Source organism: Argopecten irradians, chromosome 13, assembly GCF_041381155.1.
Source record: "Argopecten irradians isolate NY chromosome 13, Ai_NY, whole genome shotgun sequence".
Lineage (NCBI taxonomy): Eukaryota > Metazoa > Mollusca > Bivalvia > Pectinida > Pectinidae > Argopecten > Argopecten irradians.
The window spans coordinates 31,557,304-31,580,004 of NC_091146.1; the positions used below are offsets into that span (position 1 = coordinate 31,557,304).

A 22,701-nucleotide genomic window follows, 5' to 3' on the forward strand; every position below is an offset into this window, starting at 1 on the left:
AAGTTTATTAATTGCAATGTGTTCTTGTTTTATATATCATACTAATTGATTTCTACGATATGTTTTTTTTATGTATTTCGCATGTACATCAATGTTTTTAATTAATGAAATTGTCATAAGCTCACTTAGCCCGAGCGCTTATGTTATGACGCAGTGACCGTCGTCTGTGTGTTCGTCTGTCAATATTTCCTTTCAATCGGTACTGGCCATAGCGAAGTGAAATAATAGTCAAAGTTGGCTAGAAAGATCCTTGGGAAAGAGAAACGGAGTTAGTATAAATCGTGGATCAGGCCTTCCTTGAATAGGAGGGACAGGCCTAATTTGGTGAATTATAGGTACATGTAATTCTTTTAAATAGCTACTAATCATTACGTTATATAAAGATTGTAAACAAATAAGCGTCCGAAACATCCTTAAGGGACAGGAAATAGAGTGTAAATTTTGGCTTTGACAATCTTGATGAATATGTGGGGGTCCAAGTCAAGTTCTTTCAAATTCTTCGGAAAACACAATCTTCTTAACCTATTCTACAACACTAAAGGGCTTAAAAAACCAAGTGATCGATACAGAACCTAAGGGTCTCTTGTGGTTACGATGAATCAAGTGGATTAAGGGTAAAGTTTATTTTGACCACCTGCCAATCATGTTATTTTTCATCTATTTTCAATTGATATTTTAAATGAAGACAACTTTTTACATCATGGAAATAAAAATGTTTTATTTCAATCATTCAAGTGGAGCTTCAAGATCAAAATATTTGTCAACATGTATATAAAGCTACGGGTTTTATATATGGTTTATACCCGTATTAAGTTATAAATTCACAGTAGTATGCATAAGAGACACCGGAGTGACAGGATGGTACATGTAAGCGTGGAAACGGAAGTGACGTAGTACGCAAGTGGTATTGTAAATATAAAAGTTACTATTTTTGTACGAGTGCGCGTAATGGAGTTTTAGAAGTACGTACGGCGTGTATTTGAGTGGTAACTAATTTCGTATATTGTAATAGGTTTGTATCTCTTACTTTTATAAATGTTGTCATTGTTATGCACAACATTTTCCAACAGAATCCAGCAGCGGAATATCCGCACGCGCGCGGTAACTATGGTTTTCCAGCAACCCTCCAGCAAAAGTACCGTTAGATCTGGGTAGGGGGTCACTTCTACTACGGAAGCTCTAGGTGGGTGTACGTTATGTAACATGTCTCCGTGTAACCTTTCCGCTAGGGACGTAAGAGGTGTTTCCTCGATCCCAATGCGGCTGTCTCGTCTTGTATGTATTTGTTGTCTACTAAATGTTATTTGTGGGGAGGATTTCGGGAGGATTTTTCATGGGGAATCATCATGGGGGATGGGATGATGTAATTATATAAGGATTAGAGGTAAAATATTGGAGAAAAGTAATGGGAATTTATATAGAGATCTTATAGGGATAAGATTTTATTCATGGGTTTAAGTGTTTTCCCCATTTTTGTTAGTACCGCTGGAGATTGCTGGATTTAAGGTTATAGGTTTTTTTTCTAATACATATGGATTATTTATTTATTTATTGTAAAGATTTTTATTGTAAATATCAAAGTAGGTTCAGTAGTGAAGGTATGGAAGATGAAAGAGAGTGATAGGGTCATACTTATGTACTTGTAAATAAATAAGATATTACTATGATTAAATTATTTAACTTTATTTCACTCTTGGATGTATTTGATTAGGAATCACAGTCTCGGTGACAGTGATTATGGTGTATGAGTATAGTGAAAATGGTTCTTTGTAATTTAAGACCCTTAGGAAGTTCCCATCTCCACTAAGAAGTGTAATCTCGCGGTTTTTATTCTTTCCTATGATGATATTCCCAACGCTATCGTACATCAAACAAACGGCTTTACAACTTGGTACGTTAAAGCGCGTCACATCAATGCTTTCACACCTTCGTACAAACAATTCATTGAAATCAGAATCCATGACGAGAACATTGCCTTTGTTTGTAATCATTGCGACATTGCTAGTGATAGGACATTCTGTGATCCTTAATACATGTACTTCGGGAATGCCAAACCTGGATGTTGTCTTTTCTGAAAACGATACAGTATTTACCATCTGCCCCTCTGTGGTAAATTTGGAGGCTTTGTCAGACATGCCCACAATAATATGGTCACTGGCAGTAACGCATAAGCACCGAGGTTTGTTCTTGGTTCTAAATCTTTGTACTTGTCGTCCAGATACCATTTCCATGACTTTGTAGTTATTGTCACAGACCCACAATATATGTGTTGTGGGAGAAAGACTGATGCCATTGATCATTGCTTTGTATTTTATCTCATGTACATGTATCAATGTGCCCCCATATTTTTTGTCCATGAGAGTTAATATATTTGCGGAGCTGGTCCAGGCCTGGCTACCAGTAATGGGGCATATATAATCAATGTCATGTGGAGATGTCCACATACCCAGTTTCTTTTCTTCTTTAGAGGGGGTTCCTTGTCCATACTTACGACGATAGAATAAAGCTTCGGTGTCAATGTCATCTGGCCTGCCCTTGTCTGTTATGGTTTGATCTTGAGTTGCAGTATCAATGTCATCTGGTTGACCCTTGTCTGATAAGGTTTGAAGCTGAGTTAAGATGTCAATGTCATCTGGTTGATACTTATTTGTTAAGGTTGTAAAGGTTTGAAATTCAGTTTCGATGTCAATGTCTCCAAGAGCCAGTTCTAGATAATGTTCAGAATATTTGTTTGGAAAAAATTTGACATCTTGCAAGATACACTTTAACGGACGACTCTTTTTCTCACATTCATTGTGACAGTCGTAAATTTCTATGTCAGAACCTTTCTGAAGTAGTGTCTTGCATCGCCGTACTTGAGTTTGGAGTTTCTTCTCGTACATTATGAGGTCCTCTTTATATGTCTCTATGAGCTTGTCATTTTCCTCTTTTATCCGCTGGTATAGCGAAAGCGTATCTGATGTTATTCGGTCAAGTTCACGCTTTAGTGTTTCAGTTTGCTCTTTCAGCTCCTGAGAATGTTTCGCAAATGTACAGTCGTTGTCTTGCAGTAATGCATCAGTATCAAGTATGGATCTTCGAATTTCTACCAGTTCATTTTTCTCCGTTTTATCGATATAGTTTTTAATGTCTAGTTTCCTTTGAGGGATAATTTCACAAAGTTCACACATACTATGACCTTTATGAACTGATGAAAGACATTTTAAACAGGCCAATCCATGACATTGTTCACAAAACAGTTGAAGTTGTCTCCCTTTGTGGTGATGACAGGTTGTGCCACCATTTTTACGGGAAGGATGTGTAGCCTTTGTTTTATTTTTTTTCTAACGAAAAGTCTTGTTGGAATATTCGATAATGGATAATTATCCATATTTCTATTCAATACGGAATCGAGTCACACTAAAGTTTTATGTCTTTGAGCTACAGCCATTCTTATTCACATTGTCCTCACTAGAATTAGTAAAATACCAACCTTAAGTGCATTACTGGACATCACTTGTCTGGAATGACTCTTATTCGACATGTCCCAGCTTCAAGAATAATAATTTCTTGGCAAACACTCCTTTATAGTGTCCTCACTAAATTTTAACCCGAATACACGTACCACTGCTACAAGTATCAAGCTGTCTGTCTTATCGGTAACTAATGTAAACAATCGTGGATGTTCTGGGTCTTTGTTATTACTCATAGTCAGGGGTTATCTGCCAGAAATAAATTTATAGCAGGTCATTTGAGGACATATTGGAATTTTGTAATTGGTGGAAGTAAAAAAATCGCTAAAGTACCTGTGGTGCACTGATTCGCCAACCTAGAAGTTAAAATTTCTTTTGCAAATGAGCATATATTCTATTTATATATTCTATCTCATAAACTTAAAAGTTAATTTTGCTAATTTGCAAACCTGTCATTGAAAAATATATACGACGGGAATGAAGTACAAAGGATTCCTGTTGAGTTTGTCAGAGTCCAATATCGATAAAGTGTCTGTGGTCCAGTGATGATGTATAGCGTACTAAAGCAGATGATTTCAACAACCTACCTTTCTTTTTTACAAACGAGCATATTTTCTTTTTCATAAACCTACAAGTTATGTCTGCTATTTTGCAAAGCCATCATTTATAATTTGCGTATTATCATTTTAACTTAATCACGTTATATCATTGTTTAGATAAAATTTTGCATGAGACATAGGTCCCCATAAAGTTACGAAATATTACATTGGTGTATCACATGGTTTAATTCCTCCGTTCATGGGTTATCCAAAGGGATATACCGTTTTTCTAAGAATTGGGCCAGGGGTGAAAATACTGACCCCACCAATTGCTTCGCCCAGTAATCTCAGCGATATATAACAAACAAACGTGACGCATTAGTTTCTACCCACACATTCCCGACCACACACACTCCCTATCACACACACATACGTATACCCTTACTTCGTTATGGCACAAACGTGTCTACCTGTTAAGTTGCTATCGAATATTTATAATAATAAATCATCGAGTTTATATAAGACTCTTTCCATTAGCGTTTTACTGTACGATCGATTTTATTATACACAACCTTGTTTTGCCCGATATTAAATCAAATTAAAAAGACATATTGTAACATGTGAGGTTTTGAACGGTACACAATGCTTTTACAACACGACTTGTCAGTTTCATGTGGATGGCTTTTCGCTTCTCTGTGAATTGTGAAATGTGAATAATTGTTTCGTTTGGTTAGAATTTTTTACTCTTGTGGAAAGAATCTGCAGAAATTTATTTTGCTCAGTATCTTTTTTTACTATGAGCATTGAGTTTGGGGTATTGAACAATATCTCATCAATTTACCATTCCGTCGACGACGCAAGATCCCTTTCCGATAGCATTAGCGTCAAGTTGAAACCACTCTCTGTTTAATGTATACACTGGTCTTAATTATACTTCATATGTTATATATTTTAAAACTTGATTCGTTACATTATTTCTTTTGTTATTCAATTATCGACTATATGTAAAATGATACAATTTTCTGGGTTCTCTTTAAGTAAATTACATTTGTTTGGACTTCATTATATGAAGAAAATATTCCGACAATGCCTGCATGCATCTACTGACAACTGATTTTTTTTTCTATGAAAAATCCGGTTTCCCTACACCATCGGAACAGGGCACGTTCTACATTTGTAAATGACCCTGACTGTTAGCAGGGCATAGCAATAAAAGTGACGTTTACAAAATGGACAAAACCACTGATTGACTCTTAGTATCATATACAAAATGATAAGTTTATGTCAAGATAACATGATGTGGGGAGATCAAATTACATACGTGGGCTTCTGTTAAAAAGGAGAGGTTTCCATTCGATACGTTCTGCAGCCACTCAGTGATAGGGATAGTATTAAATGTATCAGATTTCTTCAGGGTTAGCTGCATATTGGGTGCTGTTCAAAACATTTGTGTTTTTTGGGAGTAAATGTATTTTCGGAGGTTAAAATCGTATGGGGAACCAGAAATCCAATTATAAAAGAGGAACCTATGCAAGAATGAAATTTTGCAGCCTTTGCTTGTTAATCATAAAGTAAATGATTTCAGTTTTGGTATAAAATAGATAAGGTTAGCCATAATGACAGTATTGACTCATTTCCTGTTTTAATTACTTCACATATTATATACCATTAAACCGTTCAGTAGCTTCGAAGTGATATTAATCTTCTCATATAAAATATGACTTCGACAATAAGACTCTAAGGTAACATTGGTCTGGTGACAGGAATATATTAGAATGTATACATGTAGGTTCCACACGAGCTATAGTGAAAAAAATCGCCCATTCTGATTCCGTCCATCCAAACTTTGAGCTCACCTTAACATGGCAAGGTGTATTTTTATAAAGCAATGCTCAAAAAATATAAACAGTCCACCTAGTTGTAACTAATGTAAAACAAATATCGTATCTTGGTACGCATGCGCAATTTTTATCTAATTTACTTCCTGCTTGTCATATGTTGCCGAAAGAAACTATGAATAGACAAACATATAACAACACATATCAGTATTCCATTTCCGGACTATTGTACAGCCTAGTTCTTGGTCCATGTGGCAGATATAAAGTATAGCAGCTGTCATGTGAAGATGTTGAAATACATTTCTATGTTGATAAATGTGCCTACCAATATCCAAACTAACAAAGATGATGGCATTCGTATATTCTTTTCCATAGTTTTCATTGAACGCATTCCATAGTTTAAAGTACTACGTGGGTAATAGCTGACCAGAAATCTTCACCAATCAAAATAAATCCCTTGAAACACAATGGCTGAAATATTTTATAATCTAAATTTTCAGTTACAAATCCATTCGAAAGATATTTCGTATATAATTTGGTCTGGAATATGATTGTATATACAAAATTAATTGGTTTTTTTTCGGTAACAGTAAATATCATTATAACTATAAAATTTCGCTATAATGCTATAATACTAAGGTTTTATAAACTTGTGTAACAGTTACGTCATATATATGACTATAAAATAGTTTGTTCTTTATCTTTCAACAGTCTTTTGAAAGCTGTTTTTGTTTCGTATTCACAACTGATTAATATCGTATATTAGTGTCTATCCATTCACATCTCATCAATTTATACGAGGTGCTGTTATGTTTGTCTGAATTTTCCAAAGAAGTCACCTCAGAATTGAAATTTTAAAACAGATTTGTAGATTGATTTCATATTTCTGAAAACCGACATATCTCCTAACAAGTTGCAAAATCCACATTCTTCTGATAGCCAGTGAATGGTGATATAGTCCACTGTCATACTGACAGACAATTGATTTACACTAGAGCACAAGTTCTAAGTATATTGACGAAACTTGGCAAGGTTTAACTTGATGTTTCTCGAAGATATGGAATTTAAACAAATAGGCAGACACGTCCTTTAGATGAGACGAACACATCTATTATACATAAATTCTGTCTCTGACCACCTTTGAAAGGGGAGCGATCACGTGGTCTAAGTAGAGCAAATTATTTTGAAGATCTTAAATCTTTGAAGAAATAACACTGATCCTGCATTAAACACTACTTGATATATAGCAAACAAGGTGAGAGATACAAGCTCCCTGTGGCCCTTTGATCACTTGATGCTTCTTGCAGTAATACGATAGCTGGATAAATATCGAGTTCGCCACAAAGCAGTAACTATTTTTAGTGTTGATCGGTTCGTAAATACCCGGCAGAAGAACCTGTCAGCAGAGATCCACGCTTTACTTCGCGATGTCTGGGAATCTTACTTAAACAGTCTTCCTTTCATATGTATGCTACAATCACACAGCAGATCCCGTGAACTGCAAATAAGTTAGTTGAATACTTCAGTAGCTTTGGATGTTGGATATTTACTACATCTGAATTTCTTATACACATAGCGGACAACAGATGGTGATGCGCGAACGGCGTCGAGAACATTTTAAAGCACTATTCAGCTCAACCTGGTTTAAAGTCAACAATTTCACCATAGTTCTTTCGTGCTCACAGTACAGTTTAGTCACATTGTATCATTTTGTTTTGTTGTTATATTGAGTAAATGTACATTATATCCCCCGAAGACTGTTCCACAAGATACTGTCACTACCTATACCTACTACCTGGCACGTGCGGTCTTTGTCTGTTTGTATGGTCCTAATCACACTTCCACTTCCGTTAAGAAGAAGGATTTTGTGGCTAGATGTATCTCCAATGATGATGTTCCCTTTACTGTCGTAAACTACGCACGTCGGTTCAAATGCTCTGTTTTCCTTTTCTTTTCCTTGTTTATGTGTAGTGCGAATATCACCATTGAATACAAAGAGTTGGCGGAAATTAGTATCCATGACAACAACATGTTGGTTTCCATCACCACCTTCTTTTTTATAATTGCAATCAATCACAGCGACATTGTTGGTGAGAGGACACTCTGCGATCCTGTATGGTGAACACACTAATGGCTTTTCAGTCGTTGCAGCCATTGTAGTGAGTACCATTTGACCTCCCGTTGTGTATTTGGAGATGCTTTTGGACATACCAACAATGATATGATTATTGAGACTGGCACATATACATTGGATTGATGTCCGGGTTCCAAATCTGTGGACTAAAGATCCGGATACGAGCTCAAGAATATTGTTAGAATTGTCACATACCCACAATCTTTGTGTCGCTGGTGAGAAGCTGATGTATCGTATGTTCACCTTGTGTTCTATTTTCTCTGACACTTTACACTTCTTTCCAAATAGTATCAAAGACGTATTGAACTTGGTCCAAGCCAGGCCACGACTGATGGGACATAGATTAGTAATGAACCATGGGGAATCCCAAGATGCCAACATCTTGGTATCTAACGGTTGAAGAATGACTTCTGCCTCTGTCCTCGTGTCTTCTACTTCTCTTTTCTGTTGTTGTGTGCGGGACTGTTTCTGGTCACTCGACGACGAGGCTGACCCATCCTCTTCTGACATGTGTTGGCCATGTCCAGGAAAAATCAACTTCCCTAAAGCTAGTTCTAAATAATGACGTGGATTTGTGTTTGGTGTGAAGCCGATAGCACCCAAAGGAGGTTGTACCGGAAGATAGGAATTAATTTCACATTCCATGTCGTAGATTTCTATAGGAGTTCCTTGTTGAAGTATTTTCTTACAATCGGATAACTGTTGTTTGAGTTGTGTGTCGTATATATCCAGGTCCTGTTTATATTTCTGTATGAGCTTGGCATTGTCGTGTTTCATTTCCTGATAAAGAGAAAGTGTATCTGCTGTGAGTGTGTCAAGCTCTTGTTTTAATTTTTCAGTTTGAGTTTTGAGATCGTGTGACAGTTTCTCAAATACACTATCGTTCTCCTGAAGGAGGGTATCAGTAGATGTGATGTATGTCTGAATTTGTACAAGTTCATTTTTCTCTGTTTTATCAACAAATTCCGTTATGTCTTTTTTCTTCTTTGGAGTGGTTTCACAGAGTTCACACATAGTATGACTTCTATGGACAGATGAAATACATCTTAGACAAGCCAATTCCTGACATTGTTCACAAAATAACACGAGTTGTCTTCCTTTGTGATGACGACAGGTTTTCTCTCCTTTTCTACGGGAAGGTATTTGACTAATTGGAACCGCCATTTCGATGACACGTCCGTTCAGAAATGGTAACGTTCAATATAAAATATTTAGCATTCAGTCATAGAATTCATATCTTTATCAACTTCATGTTTCTCCTAACGGTATATATAACACTGATTCTGTCAGACTCACTACATTCAGATTCGGAAGGTATTCATCAAATACACATATTCCCCTATAATAACATACCAAGAAGCCACGAAAGGCGCCATTGTCCTTCAGATCAGTATTCAGTTGTCAAATCTTGGTGCACATGCTCGGATTTTAATTTACTTCCTTCTTGTCCAGTTTTACCACCAAAAACCAAGCACATAAAGTCTAAACTTTGAAGCCTTTTTGTTGTAGATACATTCTACATACGAATCGTGACGGACGCGTGGAATTTATAAGTTGCACACGAGCAGTAGTGTAGAAGAATCGTCCATTTTGATTTCGTCCATTCAATGTATGAGGTCACTTTCATATGACAGTGTGTTGTTGTAAATGTTCAAATAATATTAACAGTCTACCTGATTGTAACTAATGTAAACAGACGTCACATCTGAGTACGCATGCTCCAATTGTATCTTATTCACTTCCTCCTTGTCGTAGGTTGCCGAGAGAAACTATAAATAGACAAACAGAGATAGAGCTGGTTGTGTATTATGTCATTGTGAGTCACACATAAACGTATGTCTATTATTGTATAGGTTTTTAATTACCGTACTTATATGGATTTGCAATACACCTTTGTTCGGCTTGTCGCGGACGTCAACTGTCGATATGTAAACGACGAAGTTTAAAAAAAAAGAGACAAAAACGAATATTTGAGAAAGATGAATTAGCTTAGCTTAAAAACATTATTACATAAAATAACCATGCATTCGAATTTTTCAGAAGAACGCAATGACAGACGTTTTACATGAAACACTAGACTTTGATCAAGATAATGGCGATCCTTAAGCTTTTGTGTCTACAGATTTGTTACCGAATTGCTCCTTACGGTCGATTATGTATTTTGCAAAGGTGTATAATACAAGACACGGGACCTATATATTCATGATCAGTTAATTAGAATAATTCGTGTAATAATGTATATCGTCGGTGAGAACGAATATACGTACCCGACCTACTATGCCTTTTGGCCGGACGACACCATTATCTGTCTTAAAGTCTTTTGAGCTAAACTATTGCAGCTAATCGTCGGTATATGTAAGTAGTGATCAAAGAGGTTTAGCGTGTTGAGTGGGGGCTTCCAAGGAGAGAGAACCGAGAAAAGCAGGGTTGATTTGCGTTTGGGCCGAACACATGTGAAGAGGGGAGGGAGGGGGGTGTTTAGAGCAGCTTTTGATTCTACTGTTGCATTATTGAGAAGTTGAATTACAATTTGGAAATCGCTATATTTCATCGCTTTGTCTCGTCAGAGAAACGATAACACGTCTTTCTTATTCTCCAAAACGTACAGATGTAAAGTAAAGGGAAATAATCCTTATACAGCAAAAAAATATATAATTATCTCCCTTAGACCGTACAATACATGTACACTTGTACGTAACCTAGTTGCACCCATACATTGTACATTTGTATATAACGTCAGTAATAGTAACCCTAGGCCTGGAGTATCGATGATACCATATATACAATGTACACAATAGTACATAGTGATACGGTCGCCTTCGAGATTGTCTTTTACTATATAATTATCGCGTGTAATCATGTTGACTATCACTGCGCCATTCTCGATTCTCCATGGGTTACTATCACTGACATTATATCCAACATCCTCGATCCTCCAGGGGTTACTATCACTGATATTATATCCAACATCCTCGATACTCCAGGGGTTACTATCACTGACATTATAGCCAACATCCTCGATCCTCCAGGGGTTACTATCACTGACATTATATCCAACATCCTCGATCCTTCAGGGGTAACTATCACTGACATTATATCCAGCATCCTCGATACTCTAGGGTTCCTACCTCTGACGTTATATCCAACATCCTCGATACTCCAGGGGTTACTATCACTGACGCTTTATCCACCCTTGGACTATTTCATAGTAAAATAAACTGAAGGCAACTCTGGAGAAAAAAATCTGAACCAATCACAGGCCTGCAAATATTTCTTTTAAAGACTACAGAGAGAGCGACGCCCAACTTGGAGTATCGAGAATGAACTGAAGGCAGCTCAGGGAAATACACCTGGACCAATCACAGACCTGCATAGCTTTCCTCTGAAGACTAGACAGAGAGAGAGAGAGAGAGAGAGAGAGAGAGGAGAGAGAGAGAGAGAGAGAGAGAGAAGAGAGAGAGAGAGAGAGAGAGAGAGAGAGAGAGAGAGAGAGAGAGAGAGAGAGAGAGAGAGAGCGACGCCCAACTTCAAAGCCACACAGTCAACCACAGTGTACCTTTATACGGCTCTTTTGATGTACATCCAGTTTTACTATGAGATAGTCCAGGGGTGTAGAGATCATAAGTGATCGAAACTCCTGGAGTATCGAGTATGGGGTGGATATAACGTCTGTGACAGTAACCATCGGAGTATCGAGGATGGGGTGGATATAACGTCTGTGACAGTAACCATCGGAGTATCGAGGATGGGGTGGATATAACGTCTGTGACAGTAACCATCGGAGTATCGAGGATGGGGTGGATATAACGTCTGTGATAGTAACCCCTGGAGTATCGAGTATGGGGTGGATATAACGTCAGTGACAGTAACCCCTGGAGTATCGAGTATTGGGTGGATATAACGTCTGTGACAGTAACCATCGGAGTATCGAGGATGTCACTGCGTAGGCGGCCAAACCGCAAAATGAATTAATATTTGTTTCAGGTTGTATAACTCGATAAATTCCCCTAGATGTTATTGTTGTTGTTTAAAGAAACTTTTTTTTGTTTCGGAAACCAAGGACGATCATTTACGATCTGACCTAAACGTATAGTGGGCCTAAAAGCAAATAAAAGAAAGAGCGAAATACATTTATATATATGATTACATACAAGTTATGATAATTGATAACTTAAGTTTATTTTCCGATACAGGATCTACATACTGTGATATAAAAATAGAGTTTTTCTTCGACGGACTCAAAGACAATCACAATAATGGTACAATAGAGTACATTCAAACCTTCAAAGTATTACAGATCAATAATTACATGTATAAAGGAGTTGCCTGCATGATTATTCCAATGCTTATCTAGTATGTTTTTAAAAAGCGTTTTATATTTGTTGCTAAAACAACATTTTCGGAAAGCTTGCTCCATACTTTTTCAATTTTCAAGGTGAAATATTCTTACGAATGTCCTATACATGTATATGGAATGCTGTGGAAAAAACTTTCAATGGATGTCCCCTGATTCCCTGTCTGTGTGGTTGACTTCCACATTTTAATAAAGTTTGTTGCACAGTTATCATACATGTATGTATTTTTTTTTTTTTTTGTTACTTTAAACATGTACATTGTATACACGTGTAGCTCAAAGTTTCCGTATCCGGAAATGATAAATCTCGGATCGCTCATGATCAGGTTCAGCTGTGTACGTTAATTATGTACAGATTGTACACACTATACATGTACATCTACTGTCAGAAACATATATACATAGAGATTGGAGACTCCTTTTTGTCTTTGTTGACAGGCAGAGGGACCTCCGGTTTATAGGCATTTTGCCTTGGCTAACTACTTTTAAGTGTATTCTTTTAAACATGATATTTTTGCACCAATACAAAGTTTAAACATTATATCATGGTTTGATGTGACCAGTTTTTTTTCAATTGATGCTATTTAATATGATTTTTGAAAGCATGACAATCGGTAATTTTACCTGTGTTTTTTTTTCGAAAATCAGACATCCAAAACCGGAAGTGCATTTTGTTTTATTAATATACAAGTTTAAATATTTTTTCTTTCCAAAATCGTACTCAAACCATCTGAAAATTACTGAACTTTTAAAAAAATTTCAAAGTTATTCTGCTGTATTTAACTATTTAAGATTTTATCTAAAAACCCCTAAGCCCATACAGAGGTACATCTGCCGATCGTAAAAATGGCGGAGTTGCCAATCTATATATGTATATCATATGTTTCTGCTACTGTACAGCTGTTTCGTCGATACGGGACACACTATCGTCACTCTTATATTAGTTTCTATCATTTTCTTACCCTTTTTTTTGCTTTTTTGCTAGATTATTTTGTACAATTCATGCTTTCGGGATTTTGTTTAATCGTATTTTCTTTTAATTTCTTCTCTTTTCTCGGTCATTCTTTCTTTCGTAATATCAATTTGCTTCTTTCTTTCTTGTTTATATTCAAACACTAACTAAAATCAACATTATCTGAATTATTTCTTGAATCTGTTAAAATGGATATATCTACACAAAGTTAAAAAAAAAATAATAAAGAAAATGTATAGGTTATATCGTACATTTTCCGGGTTCTATTTATCCGTATATTGGATCCTGTTATTATAGTAGCCTTACCGGAAAATCAACGTCACAGAAACGCTTAGGAAATGGCCGGTGACCGCTGAAAGCTGCACTTTCCATTTGTTTACATCGATTTGGAGCATGTATCTCGCAAATTGCGGTTCTCAAAGCTTAAAACAGTCACTCCTGGTTTTGACGGACTTACTAAGTCATCGGATATGCAGGACACCGTTATGTCGACGCACAACCAAACAGTTCTCAACGTCTTCAACAAACAACTGTCAAGTTTCCAGATTTGGGAACAGGAAAATCTTGACTTTCTGTAGGTTAAGAAATACTTCAGGGCTTCGAATAAGTTCATCAAGACATGAAACTATTTCAGTACACCATCCTGTACGAAACTACAATGAATTTCCTAATCCAGAAGAAAATGACAAGAAAAAACCGGTGGCATTTTCTACCCCAAGGGATCAGATAAAAGGAGGAAAGTACACCGATGATGTGAAGTTAATGCCATCTTTTCCAATTTATGTCTTTCCTAACCTCTCTGGTATTTACGAAAACATTATGGCTGGATCTAGGATTAAAAAAGTCGACAGTGATTTAACAGTACTAGATTTCATCATAGCTGCTAAAAAGGTGATTTTATATTTTATTATGAAAGCATGGTTAGATTCCTTAGCTCTTTTCTGTGCTTCTGTAGCGGGATTGGACTGGGTCGATCATCGGTGACCAGGTAGCTCCGCCGGTAGAGCACTTATATTTATCTAGTGTTCGGAGGGTCCCGGGTTCGAATCCCGGTCTGCCTGGCCGCTACATTTTCCCCTCTCCTGTTACGCTTCACTCTTTTGCTAGCGTAAATTTCCCTCAATCTGATTGATATTCAGATCCTTATTCCTGCATCCTAGGATTCAGAGTCACATTCCGCTAAACCTGCTTATATTATTAGGATTTTTTATTTTATTTTGGGGGGCAGTGGATATTCATGAGATCCCAATGAAAAGGTACATGAACATCTATGTGTACGATTTCCTGGCATAGCCTGCACAATGTATTAGGGATGTGCTGCTGAAGTGGCGTAGGCCAAATCTATTCTATGATTTCAAGTTTTTAAGAGTTAATAAATTTTTTTTTATTTTTGAAGACAAATATTATATGCAGGTTTAGCAAACTACTGTACACTATGTAAGTTCACATGTACCTCTGTTCAAATAAAGGTATATCCGCCATTTCATCAACTAAAAGTGACAATTTGTCATGTCATGCGGGGGAGCAAAGTGGTTCAGATGTCCCAATATATTATGCCTCCACCTCTTGTTTGCGAGTCCAAATTTCATATGGGACATGCACAGTTGAACCACAAGAGTTTGACATTCTATCAATACTATATACTAGTATACATATATAAAAAATATCCCTATATACTATATATAAAATGTTGAGATTTTTTTATATATATATATGCTATATTTTATTGACAGAACGTCAAACTCCTGTGGTTGAACTGAGTGAGGCTGGTCGGCGGTTTTTCCTCCACCATTTTCATCTATACCTGGAATTAAACTAATCAACAAATAAACATCATTTTATTATGTAGCATGTATCTACATGAAAATACAATTTTTGCAATTTGAGTCTGAATACCTTAAGGCTGTGAAGGCACTGCCTGATGTGATTGTAAAGTCCATATATATATACATATATACTGTAAGTACTCTAGAATGTGATGTCTTATGGAATATTGTCAAATTCTCCATGAAACTCTGTGAGAATTAAACGTACGATCTGTTAATTAGATTGAAATTTTCTCCATTGTTTGTTTGATACTTTCACCGACCAGTTAGACAGTAAAGGCTTAAATTGATTCCTTTGAAGCAGACCGTAGTTAAGATTTTCAAAAACAGGTTAACCTCTGTTGACCAAAAAATCATTAGACTTTATACTTCAGAGTGTGTTTAGAGTCAGCTGCATGGATGCTCTACTTCGATCATCATCATCAAGTACTGGCGAATTACCCATAAATATCTAATGACATATATAAGAATTCTTAATTCATCAGACAATATAAAAAAAGAAACAGAATGTAATTACCGTATTTGACCCAATAAGCACTCAGGTCCCTATAAGCGCCCCTCCCCCTTTTTGAGGCCTCAATTTCAATTGCCCAGGCATAAATAAAGGCCAAACCTGTATAGATTTGCAATGATTTAGTCTGATTAGCATCTTTTAATTTTTTCAATTTATTAATTTCCCTGGGCGCTTATTTGGTCGAATATGGTATAAATTTTAATTAACCAATTTTCTTAATTTATCTTTTTTTTTCAGGCTATATTTGTGATTGCTAACCTATTATCCACTGGAAATGTTGATGAGGTCCAAAGTTTGACAACACCTAAGGTAGATACTGGTTGGTGTATTTTCTCCGGGTACTCCGGCTTTCCTCCTCCAACAAAACTGGCACGTCCTTACATAACCCTGGCTGTTTATAGGACGTTAAAATAATAAAACCAAACCATAACGTCATAAACGTGGTTTGTTAAACACATATTAGAAAACCTATCATAAAGGAACCTTGACAGTTATAAAAATTACTAAGTTTTAAGTTACAACCACAAATCTGTTGTAAGCATATTCGTTATCAATACGTTTTATATATTAATTAATGGATTTAACTAAATGTCAGTTATTGAAGGGGAGATAATTACTCAAATCTTTTCTTTATATATATATATTTATCTATTTCAAATTTGCCACATCTCATTTTAAAAATTTTCGTGAGCAACAAAGTTTTAGGTATTCGCTTATATATATTAATTTGTTTTTCTATACATGTAGATATAGATATAAATATATTATATACATGTGTCTAGGTAGTAAGCAAGCAAGTATTAACTATTAATAGATATTAAATCATTCAGTTGATCACAACTGACGTCAGTCATGATTTTATTAAAAGTTTCCTGGCACTGTAACAATTAAAAAATATATTCATCACCTTGAATACGGGGGTTGTGAGATCCCAAAACGACAGGGGTAAAGTACTATTTACCGTTGATAAGTCCCACCTTCCGGTGATTATGACGTCGTCATTTGACGTTATTTTTGTGATGTCATAATCACCGGAAGGTGGGACTAATCGACGATAAATAGTACTTTACCCACGTCGTTTTGGGATCTCAAAACCCCCGTATTAGGTGATGATAGTGCAGTCAACAGTTCTGTTAATTTTATTCCGTCATTGATATTCTAGGCCTTCCAGCAAATCAAGGAGAACTACCCTAAAATCCCCCCGACCAATCTCCAAGCCCTGGGACAGGACGAGGAGATGATATTTATACCTCTCCGTCACGTACACCGTACACGACTTAGACATAAAGGTAGATAATTATCAGTGACCTATAGGGTTTGTCAAGAAAACAGAGATGCAGGGTGATCCAGGGATTTTGAGGAATATGGGCCTCATTTCAATGGCAAAGCCTCATTTCTGTTTCGAAGAATCTTCAATATGCAAAAAACTTAATCTCTGATTATAATGTATTGCATTCCAAGGAATTTGTGTACTGTAATATTAACCCCCCCTCCGCCCTTTCAATTTTATACATGGGTATACAGTCTACAGAATTTAACATATCTGCAAATATAGTTTAATTTTATCCCAACAAAAAACGTTAATGGAGTGTACAGTGTACTTCAAAAAAGTTATTTACTTAGAAATATTTCTTATTCGTAGTTATTACTATTTCTCTCTAAAACATGATTTGTCTTTTCCTTGTAGGAAAGAATCATCCAGAAATAGAAGAAAACGAGGCTACACTGGAACTTGTTGTTTTGTTTGATGGTTACAAGAAGAAAAGTACAGACGAAGTGCCGAAAGTATTCATTAATATGAAGGACAGAATTAGATTCTGCTGTACTGCAAGGTGAATTATCTCCCCTTTTGTTTATGATAAGCTAGATTCTGCTGTACTTCAAGGTGAATTATCTCCCTTTTTGTTTATGATAAGCACTTCAAGGTGAATTATCTCCCCTTTGTTTATGTTTAGCTAGATTTTGCTGTACTTCAAGGTGAATTGTCTCCCCTTTTGTTTATGATAAGCTAGATTCTGCCGTACTTCAAAGTGAATTATCTCCCCTTTTGTTTATGATAAGCCCTTCAAGGTGAATTGTCTCCCCTTGTTTATGATAAGCTAGATTTTGCTCTACCTCAAGGTGAATTATCTCCCCTTTTGTTGATGATAAGCACTTCAAGGTGAATTATCTCCCCTTTTGTTTATGTTTTGCTGGGTCGTTTTTGTTTATTTGGAACAGCCGGTTTGACAGTTTGTTAAAGTAATTATTTAAAATATAAATCCTGACGACCTGCTGTTTTTCGTACAAGCCTTTGAAGGCTTTGTCAATTAAGGCTTGTCTGAAAGTTATATAAAATCATCAAATCCTTCTTTAATTCATAAATCAAAAACTAGATCCAACCGCTCAAAGGGTATAATTGAAAACGGCACCAGATTTAGCTGTACTTCAACGTGAATTGTCTCCCCTTTTGTTTATATTTTGCAAAAGACAGAATTAGATTTTGCTCTACTTCAAGGTGAATTATCTCCCCTTTTGTTGATGATAAGCACTTCAAGGTGAATTATCTCCCCTTTTGTTTATGTTTTGCTGGGTCGTTTTAGTTTATTTGGAACAGCCGGTTTGACAGTTTGTTAAAGTAATTATTTAAAATATAAATCCTGACGACCTGCTGTTTTTCGTACAAGCCTTTGAAGGCTTTGTCAATTAAGGCTTGTCTGAAAGTTATATAAAATCGTCAAATCCTGGGGGGGGGTATAATTGAAAACGGCACCAGATTTAGCAGTACTTCAACATGAATTGTCTCCCCTTTTGTTTATATTTTGCAAAAGACAGAATTAGATTTTGCTCTACTTCAAGGTGAATTATCTCCCTTTTGTTTATGTTTAGCTAGATTTTGCTGTACTTCAAGGTGAATTGTCTCCCCTTTTGTATATGATAAGCTAGATTCTGCTGTACTTCATGGTGAATTATCTCCCCTTTTGTTTATGATAAGCTAGATTCTGCTGTATTCCAAAGTGAATTATCTCCCCTTTTGTTTATGATAAGCTAGATTCTGCTGTACTTCATAGTGAATTATCTCCCCTTTTGTTTATGATAAGCTAGATTTTGTTCTACTGTAAGGTGAATTATCTCCCCTTCGTTTATGTTTAGCTAATTTGCTATATTCCAAGTGTGTTTTAACTTTGCAATCTTAATTGGCCTGGTCACAAAAGGTCAAACAGGTAAATTCAAAACTAACTTGCGATTTATTTCATAATAGTATGTAACAAGGGAAAAAATCCAATGAAACTCTTTCTGTAGCTTCCTAATCAGACTGGTGTGTAAGCCTTTTCTGTTTTTTTTTATCCCCCGCCCAACGAAGTTGGCGGGGGATATACAAATGGGTTCCGTCCGTCCGTCTGTCCGTCGTCCTTCCTTCCGTCCGTCCGTCCGTCCGTACGAATGGTTTCCGGAGCATAACTCTAAAACCAGTAGAGATATTTCCACGAAACTTCATACACACATTGGTCTTACGGTCTAGTAGTGCCTTTTGCTATTTTTAGGTTTTCATTTTTTGCATTTTTTCCGTAACCATGGAAATATTGCTGAAAATATCATATTTTTGTACCAGGTTCTTTTTCGGAGCATAACTCTAAAACCAGAAGAGATATTTCCACGAAACTTCATAGACACATTGGCCTTATGGTCTAGTAGTGCCTTTTACTATTTTAAGGTTTTCACTTTTTGTACTTTTTTCTGTAACCATGGAAACATTGCTGAAAATGGCAGATTTTTGTGTAAGAATCGTTTCCGGAGCACAACTCTAAAACCAGCAGAGATATTTCCACGAAACTTCATAAACACATTGTTCTTATGGTCTAGTAGTGCCTTTTGCTATTTTTAGGTTTTCATTTTTTGCACTTTTTCCGTAACCATGGAAACATTGCTGAAAATATCATATTTTTGTACCAGGTTCGTTTCCGCAGCATAACTGGAAAACCGGTTGAGATGTAGACACGGAACTCCATAGGCACATTAGTCTTATGTCTAGTAGTGCCTTTTGCTATTTTTAAGTTTTCACTTTTTGTGCTTTTTTCTGTAACCATAGAAACATTGCTGAAAATATCATATTTTTGTAGCAGGTTCATTTCCGGAGCATAACTCTAAAACCAGCAGAGATATTTCCACGAAACTTCATAGACACATTCTTTTTATGGTCTAGTAGTACTTTTTGCTATTTTTAGGTTTTCATTTTTTGCACTTTTCCGTTACCATGGAAACATTGCTGAAAATATCATGGTAAATGTTACTTTGCAAAACTCCACCCATCTTTGTGTATATAGTCTAATATAAATGTCAAGGCTGTATACCTGATTCAACAATTGCAGCCCCGCTCTACTTGAATTATACTCCATCTTTCTATAGCTCAACTTCCTTTTTCCTGTTTTTTCATGCACATAAGTCTCCACAATCAAACTTACTTCAGCTTTGATATCTCCATTGGCGGGGGATCTGAATGACTATGTCCTTGTTTTTATTATTTACAGAGCTACCTCCCTTGTCAGTAGGTATACATTGTGATGTTATTATTTTTCTTTGAAAAGTTTGACGTTACTATAGCAATTACATGAAGTTACAATCAATACCTAACCCATAAAGGGCAGATAACTCTGTAATGTTTACCATCCATGACTTCCTTAGTTTCTTTGTTTGTCTTTTATACATAAAACATTGTATTTAATTGTATCAGAAATATGGTATCACAGGAGAATAAAGAACTACGTATGGTTTGGGTTCTTTTTGGCCGCCAAATCCGTCAAATTTTCAAACCTGTTATTTAGTGATCAAATTGTTTAATTTCAAATATTTACAATTGCCACTGTTTCTGTATCAATAAACTAAGTTGGAGCAGATTTGTTTATTTCCCAATAACTTGAGTGCAGAACGTGATCTGATTCGGAGCGTATGAATACGTATACATTGGCGGACTTTCTTTGACATTCCACAAAATCATGTGTCAATATTTACAAATAATACATGTACCAGACAATCGGAGACATACATGTACTATAAAACAGATTTAATTTTTTTAATGTGTTATTGCTATTTGATCTGAATGAAATAACTGAAATATAAGAACTTTTTTTGTGACTTCATAAAAAAAGACGGATGAAGCTGTCAGTCAACGGCACGCTTTTTCTGAATGGCTGTTGCACGGTTAAACATGACGGCAGTATAATTTTAACGGCGAATAGCACACGGTAAATGATTGTATCTGATGTTCTGGTTGATTTTATTGTTTAAAGAAAATTTTGTAAATATAAGGATTAACCTCTTACTTTGTTTAGTTTATGAGATGATAAACCCAATTCTTAAATATCTAGTACATCCCTGACACGATCAGTATAATACTGTGTAGTTATGTATCATTGCAGTTGTAGTTGCCATGGTAACCATCCAAAATATGCATGAATTAAGCTAGTGTAAAAATTTGGTCATTTTTTGCCTATTTTTGTTTAGTTTAGGAATCAAAGAGCGCATCCTTAAAACAAACTTTATATTTCCCCTGAAGATGTATCTTACATGTAAGTGTCTACATATTTTCAGTAAATATTAAGTTTGTTCAAGATTGCACCCTATTTAAGCATTAAACTGTACATGTCTTCCTTATCAGATTATGAGATTATGAGATGATTGTCTGCAAAGCTCTGGCATCTATATAGACCATAGATGCCATTGGAAGATAGTTTAATACTTATATTTACATTATTAACTCATTTTGGGGTCTCTGCATTAACATTCTTTAAGTTACACCAGGAAAACTGATTATCAAGAATGATTTATTCCACAAGATTGAATAGCCATTTTGACAGTGATCAGTTGACGTAACCATGTCAACATTAGTGACATGCATAATGTTCCCGTTTAAGGTGTCAGTTATACCCCAATAGACTTCTATTTGTCTTGGTTAGTTTATATAGTAGAAGTGGCAAGTGAATGTAAATATTGTTGCATAGAAAAAAACTACCAAAAAATTGGTGGAAAATTTTCCACATTCGCTTGATTTATGCATATTCTGAATGACAACTAGAGCTGTGATAATAGAAAACTACCATCTTAAATAAATCAGATGCAATAGCAAAATTTGGTGACACAAAGTTGAAAAAATGAAGAATTTGGTGGCCAATAAGGGCCCAAACCATACATAAACCTTTGTTGACATTTTAACTTACTCTCCCCTGAAAATTCATAATGAACTGTTCCATTCTTTGAATTGGAACAGTTCAAATGTGTCTTCAGAAAAGATAAGTCTTTTCATTATGTGACATTTAAATGTGATTTTCCTAATTCTATATCCTACAGGTTTGAGCGAGTATACAACCTTATAGATGGAACAACATGGGAAAGTTCCGCTCCCTGGAAAGTGTCTGGCATTTCCTACATAATCCGGGAAGATCTTGGAGAAGAGATAAAGGAATACATCATATAGGAATAATTATGGTTTACCAATTCGCAGTTATCTCCCTTCTTAAAGTTTTAGTATATAAGGTTATTTACACAGGGCACAATATTCTTGATTTAACTAAAAGCTAGAAAATTAAATATAAGCAATTTCAAATTTTCGAGATCTTACTTTAAAGGTTGTATGGTTCAATCATTTCTAAAAATCTTATGGCTGATTAAGTTTTTCCTGGTCAAAACAACGTCCCGCGAAATAGCGAAAATAAAATCTCTGTGACAATAACCAACTATACAGTATTACAGGTTCTGTGGCAGTTATCTGCCCTTGAATTTTCTGATGACTTATTAAATATTAATTCTGTTTCTGAGAGAAAAGCTTTGTGAATCCTACAAACAAACCATATGGTGATATGTTATCACAAAGACAGATACTACTGTTCAGGACAATGCTGAAACTAATACAGAACAGACTAAATTTTTTTAAAACTGTCTAAGGATCAGTGGTAATTGTATATCAGAAATCCTGAAAGTGCTATTATTAAAAATATGTATGAATTTTAAAATGCTTCACGTTTTCACTTTTGAAGTTGTTTACTTTAGGTCACATTTATAAGTAACACACTTTACATTTTCGATTTCTTTACAAAT

At 35.7% G+C, this 22,701-nt stretch overlaps 3 protein-coding genes across 3 annotated transcripts; 1 reads left to right on the plus strand and 2 right to left on the minus strand.

Annotated features, from left to right (window-relative positions):
- Positions 1–1,569: 1,569 nt before the first annotated feature.
- LOC138306682 (uncharacterized) lies at positions 1,570–3,618 on the minus strand. Its single transcript, XM_069247124.1, has one exon. The coding sequence runs from the start codon at positions 3,168–3,170 to the stop codon at positions 1,683–1,685; it is 1,488 nt and encodes a 495-aa protein (XP_069103225.1). The 5' UTR covers positions 3,171–3,618; the 3' UTR covers positions 1,570–1,682.
- A 2,023-nt stretch (positions 3,619–5,641) lies between these two features.
- LOC138306171 (E3 ubiquitin-protein ligase TRIM71-like) lies at positions 5,642–9,687 on the minus strand. Its single transcript, XM_069246561.1, has one exon. The coding sequence runs from the start codon at positions 9,125–9,127 to the stop codon at positions 7,571–7,573; it is 1,557 nt and encodes a 518-aa protein (XP_069102662.1). The 5' UTR covers positions 9,128–9,687; the 3' UTR covers positions 5,642–7,570.
- A 3,921-nt stretch (positions 9,688–13,608) lies between these two features.
- Positions 13,609–22,610, plus strand: LOC138306311 (uncharacterized). The gene is made up of 5 exons (XM_069246742.1): positions 13,609–14,181; positions 15,868–15,939; positions 16,793–16,919; positions 17,318–17,462; positions 21,955–22,610. Exons 1-5 carry the CDS (start codon positions 13,684–13,686, stop codon positions 22,079–22,081), a joined length of 969 nt encoding a protein of 322 aa, XP_069102843.1. The 5' UTR covers positions 13,609–13,683; the 3' UTR covers positions 22,082–22,610.
- The last annotated feature ends 91 nt before the right edge of the window (positions 22,611–22,701 follow it).

What these genes read in the sequence shown, in the direction of transcription:
- LOC138306682 (XM_069247124.1), bottom strand. Translation starts at nt 3,170, where the DNA reads ATGTGTGAACTTTGTGAAATTATCCCTCAAAGGAAACTAGACATTAAA.
- LOC138306171 (XM_069246561.1), bottom strand. Translation starts at nt 9,127, where the DNA reads ATGGCGGTTCCAATTAGTCAAATACCTTCCCGTAGAAAAGGAGAGAAA.
- LOC138306311 (XM_069246742.1), top strand. Translation starts at nt 13,684, where the DNA reads ATGTATCTCGCAAATTGCGGTTCTCAAAGCTTAAAACAGTCACTCCTG. An exon ending in TACACGACTTAGACATAAAG is followed by an intron (nt 16,920 to 17,317) that starts GTAGATAATTAT and finishes TTTTCCTTGTAG; the next exon opens with GAAAGAATCATCCAGAAATA. An exon ending in AGATTCTGCTGTACTGCAAG is followed by an intron (nt 17,463 to 21,954) that starts GTGAATTATCTC and finishes TATATCCTACAG; the next exon opens with GTTTGAGCGAGTATACAACC.